This window comes from Nuphar pumila, chromosome 2 (genome assembly GCF_984573655.1).
Source record: "Nuphar pumila chromosome 2, dmNupPumi1.hap1.1, whole genome shotgun sequence".
NCBI lineage: Eukaryota > Viridiplantae > Streptophyta > Magnoliopsida > Nymphaeales > Nymphaeaceae > Nuphar > Nuphar pumila.
Window position 1 is genome coordinate 120,889,589 of NC_143250.1, and position 7,394 is coordinate 120,896,982.

Genomic DNA, 7,394 nt, shown 5'->3' on the forward strand with positions numbered 1-7,394 from the left:
AATTTGTTGTGTAAACAACAAAGAGTAGCCTAGAGAGAGAGACCCTTTTCTGCCCCAGGTCCGACCAACCAAATCCGCCCAAGCTAGGTCCCGCCTACCTGGGACTGCGCAGAGGGAGTTTCCCTTTCTCCCAGGACTCCTAGAGAAACCTGACCAGCCTGGAGTCCTACCTAGGCTGTGAGTCTGGTGGGACACCCCCAGAGTCCTCTCTAGAGTGAGAATTATGTGTATTTTTACCCTTTTGCCCTCTTGTAAATCTATAAATAGATGGACCTAGCTTAAGTTAATTTATGATGAAGTTTATTAAGAGATTTAAGCTTCGTTATTGGTTTGTGTTGTTGTTCTTTCAGAGAACGTGTTTCTCTCTCGCCTATCTTGCACGCCCGTTATTGACTTGAAGGGAACACCTTTTCTCCCTCCCTTCTCATTGACCACTCATCCACCTCACGCTTCCCTGTGTAGCTGATCAGGATAGATGACTCTCTCTCTCCCCCAATGTTGCACGCTCCTACTCATGTTTTGCGTCTCACGTCCATCTTGTTGGAATCCATAGGATCACCCTGCCCTGAGTTTGGGTCCTAACAGTGGTATCAGAGCACCTTCCTTGGGACTTATGCAACCTTCTCGATTTTCATGCAGCGACCTTAGGAACCATGTCATCCATCCGTTTGCTTGTGACGTTGTAGCAAGAGTCCACACCCTTTGCGGTTTTCATACAGGTTCGATTCGATGGTCGTATTTATTTTCTGAACATTAATTTATTCGGTTGCATAAGGTTTTTATTGTGAGTCATACTTGGTGTATTTGAGTCGCGATAGATCAGCCGCAACACTGATCTAACTCGAATCCAGTGGATTCAATTTCATTTCCTGTGCCCCGAAACATTTTTGGGTTTCTGTAGAGCCGGATGACAGTCCTGGTGGCTTTGTAGTCGTGTGGTTGATTTTTTCGTAGCTCGTACCAAGCTGGATACATATTTTGATTCAGCATAGGCACTTTCGGGAGGGTCTGACCAACCCAAGTGATCGACCGTTATGCCGGGACACCTTTTTCTTTTGTGTGAGAGCCCCACGTCTACTCGTTCGTGTGCGCGCATGGCATAACCAGTACCGTTTACTGATCTCTACCTCGTTAGTTTTGTGTCCCTCCAGTGAGGGCCCAAGCCCTTCTTGAATCCAATTTTGATCTAACACTTTGTGGTGTTTGATCCATCATGGTCAGTCATGATCTTGTTGTCATTTGCAACTTTGAGATCTGATTCTACGTTTTTTGGCTCCTACAAATCAAACTTGGAATCGTTCGAATCCGACCTCTGGTCACCCCGAATCGACTTCACGAAGTTGGGTCAAATTCTATATGTTTTTTTAGAAGGATCAACACATGTCTGCATCCAAGTCCGGTTTTTAAAAATGTGTCTCGACTCTCTATTAGTCTCCAAAAAATCCCAAAAAATCATTTTAGTTAGCCCTATTCGTCCTAGACTGAACCTTATTTCCATATCAGTAAAATGAAATCTAATCCCTATCTATAGATATCGTTGTTTTGCTAAAACCTGTCAGGTCTAATGATTGGATCCTGATGACCTAACATTTTTAAACTTCAAAAATTTTCCTAGGCATGATCCTAGATTTATAAATCCAGAATTTTTTATCCTAGGAACACACATCTGTTAGCTTTTAAATCCAATTTACAGATCCCAAAAATTCGTTTGGATCGCTGAGATTTGGTTCAATCTTTGGAACCTGTCAAAACTCAAAAAACTGTCTGAACCTGTAACGTCCTGACGTACCTAGAAATAAATTAATCTCGACATTAGAAAACCCTGAAAAAATTCTCAAAAATATGTTTTTACATACCTGATACCCCAAACTGAACGACCAAACTGAGAGCCCCCCTTAAACCCTAGCCTACCCCTTTGCACCACCAGAACTTCGGGCCAGCAACGTCCTGTCCTGCAGGCAGACAACACTTGACTTGAAGGGTGTAGTCAAGATGGATTCATTGTGGCGCAAAATAGACGATTCAATTGATAAGTGAAACACTAGGGTAACAACAAACCCTCGCTATCTCCTGGAGTTGTTAAGCGACTTGATATGGTGGTTGGGTTTGCTCTGTATCGCAATCAAGGAGCCCTCTCGGGAGCTCCACAGAAAAGTGAATGAACGCACTCGAAAGGCCCTTGAGTTGATGCAAGCACGAATCAATGATGAATTCAGAGTCGCTGAATTAGAGATTTTGTGGGACGTTAGATGTGAACTTTAATGGGTGCAAATGTTTACCGGGTCTTTCCAACAGACCCTAACGCCGAAAATCCTGGAGGATGCTAGTTCAAAATTGATGACATTGTACGATGAGCTCAAGAGCAGGCTTTGATAATGCCCCCAATGAATGTCACCCAAGGATGTGGACCTTCTCGTCGAGCTACTCTAGCCGCCTCCCCCTTTTCCTTCTTGTTCTTCCTCTCAGTTAACCCCGAAGGGAGCCGACGAGACCCTTAGTGTCAACCATCGTGAACCTACCCGACAACTCACCTGATGGCAACTACGATTGGAGGACAACCATTGCCTGGTTCAGGAACGATCTTTGTTTCCACGACAATGAGGTGTTGAGCCCCGAGCCTCACAGACCTGGAGTTTCGGTCGCTCTTCACCGTCTACGCCTTCGACCCACGTGGCTACAGGGAGTCAACATCTAGCTTCGACAGGACTGGCCTCGTCGCTCGACCCGTGGGAGATCCCTCTCCCTCTCAACGAAGAACAAAAGAAGAGGATGACGGGACAACGCTCGACAACCTGCCTGCTTGTGGCCATCCATCAGACCTCCGTCGAGTCATGGGGCACCAATCGAGAGGTGGCCCAGGCCGGTTCTCACTCGGTCCGTACTGGTTCTCATACCCCGAATCAGTTGCCAACTGTTTGGACCTGGATCCATCTCCCCTATAAAGTGGATCCAAAAGTCACTAGAGTTTGCATCTTGCTACTCTGGATTATATATTACAAGTGGATCCGTTTGGGGTTGTTATGCACCCACCGCTCTCTTTATTTGGATCATCAACAAATTGTATCTTTCCACCGACAACTTCTCTGGATCAGTGTTCGATTGATCTGCATCCTTTGGAGATTGTGTTTCTTTCGTGGCTCTTAGATGTCAAGCGGAACTGGAAGAAACGAAAGCATACCATACTTGAGGTCGAGCTACACACCTGGTTTGAAGGGGAGGAATAAAATCTAGCCACTGCGCAGGTCTGGAGGTTGAAGATGAATGGTTGCAACAATGCTTAGAGTTCTCGCCTTGAGGGAAATGTGTGTTTGAGAGGAGTGGATTGTTATAGACCTTTTTCTACTCTAGATCCGCCCTAACTGGAACTGTGCATAGGGAGTTTCCCTTTCTCCCAAGACTCACAGAGAAACCCGCCTAACCTGGAGTCCTACTCAGGCTGGGACTTTGGTGGGACGTCCCTCCTAGAGTCTTCTCTAGGGTGGGAACTGTATCTATTTTTACCATTTTGCCATCTTGTAAATCTATAAATAGTTCTTGGTTCGTGTTCTTGTTCTTTGAGGAAACGTATTTCTCCCTCGCCTTTCTTCCACACCCGTCGTCGACCTAGAGACAATGCCTTTTCTCCCTCGTCGTCGACCATTCATTCACCTTACGCTTCCTTGTGAAACCGATTAGGAGAGACAACTATCTCTCTCCCAATGCTGCACGCTCTTCCTGCTTGTGGTGCATGCCTCTCTCTAGAGCCGTGCCTCACGTTCAGCTCATCGGAATCTGTAGGACCACCCTCCTCTGAGTTCGGGTCCTAACAACAAGCGAGAGAGAGGGAGAGTCGGAGAGACATGGTGAGCAAGAGAGATAGAGAGAGAGAGAGGGAGAGAGTGAGACAAAGAGAGTGAGAGATAGAGAGAGGGGGAGAGAGAGAGTTAGAGGAAGGGAGAGAGGGAAAGGGAGAGTTAGAGAGAGAGCCAACGCGAGAGAGACATACAAAGAGAGTCAAAGCAAGAGTGAAAGAGAGAGCGATAGACAAAGATAGAGGGGGAGAGAGTCGGAGCGAGAGAGAGCGATAGAGAGGGAGAGGGAGAGGGAGAGGTCCAAGACTCCAAAACTAGAGAGGGAGAGAGAGGGTAGGGTTTGGGAATTGAAAACCCCAAACCCTACTTGTTTTGGTTTTTCATATTTCACGGAATTTTAAAAATGATTAGTTTACACTTTAAAAAAGTAGAGTTTCTTTTATTTTTTGGATAAAAAAACTTTTATGAAAGGTTAAAACTATTCAAGCCCCCCCCCCCCCCCCAAAAAAAAAAAAGAAGAAAAAAAAAGAAAACTCGCTTCCCAATAATGGGAAGTGAGCTTCCCATAAAAGGGAAACAGGCTTCCCATTAGTGGGAAGCGAGAAGCTATGTCACTTGGGTACGGGTACAAGTACGGGTATGACACGACAATTCCAAAAAATATGGGTACAGGGACACGACTATATATATAAAATATCACATAAATAAAAAATAAATTCAAAGAATAAAATTCCATTATTCCAATAAAGCAACAACATAAATTAATTTAACATTTAACATTTAACAACCAGCTAAACTAGTAACAAGCTAACAACTTTTATTAAAAGAATTGAAATTCAAGTAAGAATCGAGAAGCAACAAGCTACAACTAACAAATTAACAATTGAAGAAACAAGTTATAACAAGCTAATAACAATTTCAGATAATAGTAATACCTAACAATTAGCACTTAGCAAACAAAAATATAGAAAAACATTCATAAACATAATATCAACTATCAAGTTAACAAAATAACAAGCTTACTAAAAAGATAAAAAATTCCAAAATTCCAAATAGGCCATATCAAAAAAGTCATAGCTCGTTTGTTTCTTTATCACCCATATCAATGAATGATGGAAGAACACGATCATCTAATTCCATGTTCAGAGTTTTAAAGTCATGATCCCTTTCTAAATCAAAATCTTCAGCATTAACATCCCAAAATTTGGTGCTTTCTTGCCTGCAAAAAAATTCAATCATTATGTATTAGATATGCAATAAAAGTATAAAACTTGATATACAAACTACAAAGAAGTAAAAAAAAAATAATAATTTGGATACCTGTATTCTTCTTTGCTTCATAAAAGTAATAGGAGATTAGAATGCATAAACACAAAATCTTTTGCGCGCTTGATATTAAGTTTGTTTCTTTTAATGTTGTGAATTTGTACATATGTGCTCCAATTTCTTTCACAACAAGATATAGTAGACTGTGCTAGTAGCTTGAAAGTAAGATGCTGAAGTAAAAGGTAATTATATGGTAGTCATATCCATATGACCCTTCATGTAAGAGGATAATCATCATCTTTATCCATCAACCCCTTCAAACTATCAAATAATCCCATAGAAAACTTTAAAAACTCACTATGCACTTTCATATTTTGTTCTGCATCTCAATAAATTCCATTAAAACATAAAACCCTGTTTTTTGCTAACTCTAAATTCTTAGGTGGTGGCACTTGACAACACCTTCACTTAACCACTTTTTCCATAATACTTCGCATTCAATGAATGAGCTATGCACTGCTTATAGTGCTATTAGTATTTTGTGCACATCATAAAAAACTGAGTTTTCAAGGACAAGATTTTTCTTTTCATGCTTAAAAATTGCAGTTTGCACTTTCTCAATCATGGTATCCCACATCTCATAGACCCTATGTAGCATATGAACATCTTGATCAACAACCTTCAACATTCTCTCAAATGAGCTTTGTGAACTCAAGAAAACAAATGACCTTGGTTTGACCAAGGTAGACTTTACAAAAAAAAATTGGGCCTACGTTGGACTCTAGCCAGTGCAGTGCAGGACCCGACCTGTGGCATACCCGCACTACGCTCGGTGCCTGCCCCCGTGTCAATGCGTGTTGACACAGGTACACCGGCTGTTTTGGCGTGTGTCAGTTACATAGATGGGAAGTGAGTGAGTTTGTCATTAATGGGGAAGTGAGCTTCCCATTTAAAATGACCTCTTCCCCCACACATTTCGGAAGCGCCGTGTTTCGCACTTCCAGAATGAGTTTCGGGAAAGCATGCTTCCCCGAGTCTTATATCGTTTCCGGTAACCCTGGTTATAATTAGCTTTTAAAGGGTAAAACACAAAAGCTATGGTTTTCTTTAGTTCTTAGTGATGTGTCACGTATGTTTTGCATGTGGCTAATTGCATTGTTTTTGTTCTCTCTTAACCATCTTTGAACCAACAGAAATTATGAGGGTCATAGGTTATTTTTCTTGGACCATGTGTTTAGGTAACTCAAAAGATTTGCTTCTCAGTAATGGTCATTACTTTTATTGATATATTCAGATAACCATTACGGAACCTGAAGACAACTTGTAGTCATACTCCCAACGACTCTGTTCAGAGTTTTGGCACGACTTTATTCATTGAAGCAATTACATGCCCCTTGTCAATCCAAATTTTATATACCGATGTGACCAAAAGTCAGAAGCATGCAGCAAACAACCAACTTGATCTCAGTCTAGTTTTAGCTTGTGTGACTGATTTACCACTTTAAGGTTTCTCGAGTCTTGGCATGTTCAGAATGCTGTATGTTTTGTAAGGCACCTCCATCCTAATGTTTCTTTTTTGTTCTATCCACAGAATCCAGGTTTTGATTTCTCACAGGCTCAGTTTACCGGAAACTGCCCTGATCCAAGAACATTCCTGGGTGGTATACGGTCTGATTAAAGATGATTGAATGCCTAAACGGTTTTCTCTCTGTAACATTCTAGAAATCAGGTATAATTTGGATCATGTCTGGTTGTAATTTGGGATTGTATATTTATGTCTATAATAACTGGATCATTTCTACTTTCTTTTGTTTATAGATAAGACTTTTATATTAAATTATTTTTTATTCTGGAACTTGACGGATGCACAAATTTGCAGATGTTGATCAATGAGAATGTGTTGTAGAAGAGAAAGGAAACCAAACAGTTCTCTGATTTTATGGTATTTCTTTATGCATGTAGCATATTTTCCAGTGACCAGGAACATCTTTTTTTATAATCCATATAAACCCGAGCCTTGCTTTTCCAAGTTCAGGTGAAGGAAGATTCTGAATATATATAGAAAAATAAACCTTTTGTGGATACTGTGATAAAAGGGATACACACCTTGCCAACCATTCTGCAAAAAACACATTTTAGCACATTTGATTTTGCACCAAATCACGAAAAAACATGATTTAGTGGCAGTTTTGACTGCTAAATCACCTATTTGCGTGAAAAAAAGCACCATTGATCTTATAGTAACCGTTGCATGATGGACGTTCAGTGCGTCATGTTAAAAAATAGCCTCTACTTTTGAAGCATTGCTAAAGACTATTTTTTCGCCCAGACCTTTAG

General features: G+C 41.2%; 1 protein-coding gene across 2 annotated transcripts in view; it reads left to right on the forward strand.

Moving 5' to 3' along the window:
• LOC149846949 (uncharacterized) overlaps positions 1-7,152 on the forward strand; it is a 34,077-nt gene extending 26,925 nt beyond the window's left edge. Inside the window, exons 5-6 of one of the 2 annotated variants that reach the window (XR_016430577.1) lie at positions 6,649-6,786; positions 6,937-7,152. Coding sequence is in view for 1 of the 2 variants with exons in the window: in XM_089998225.1 (XP_089854351.1) it covers positions 6,649-6,735 (87 nt within the window). In the remaining variant the exon portion in view is untranslated. Of the gene's footprint in view, positions 1-6,648; positions 6,910-6,936 lie in introns of those variants that run through there. The other variant, XM_089998225.1, reaches the window with a different exon arrangement.
• Positions 7,153-7,394: the final 242 nt, after the last annotated feature.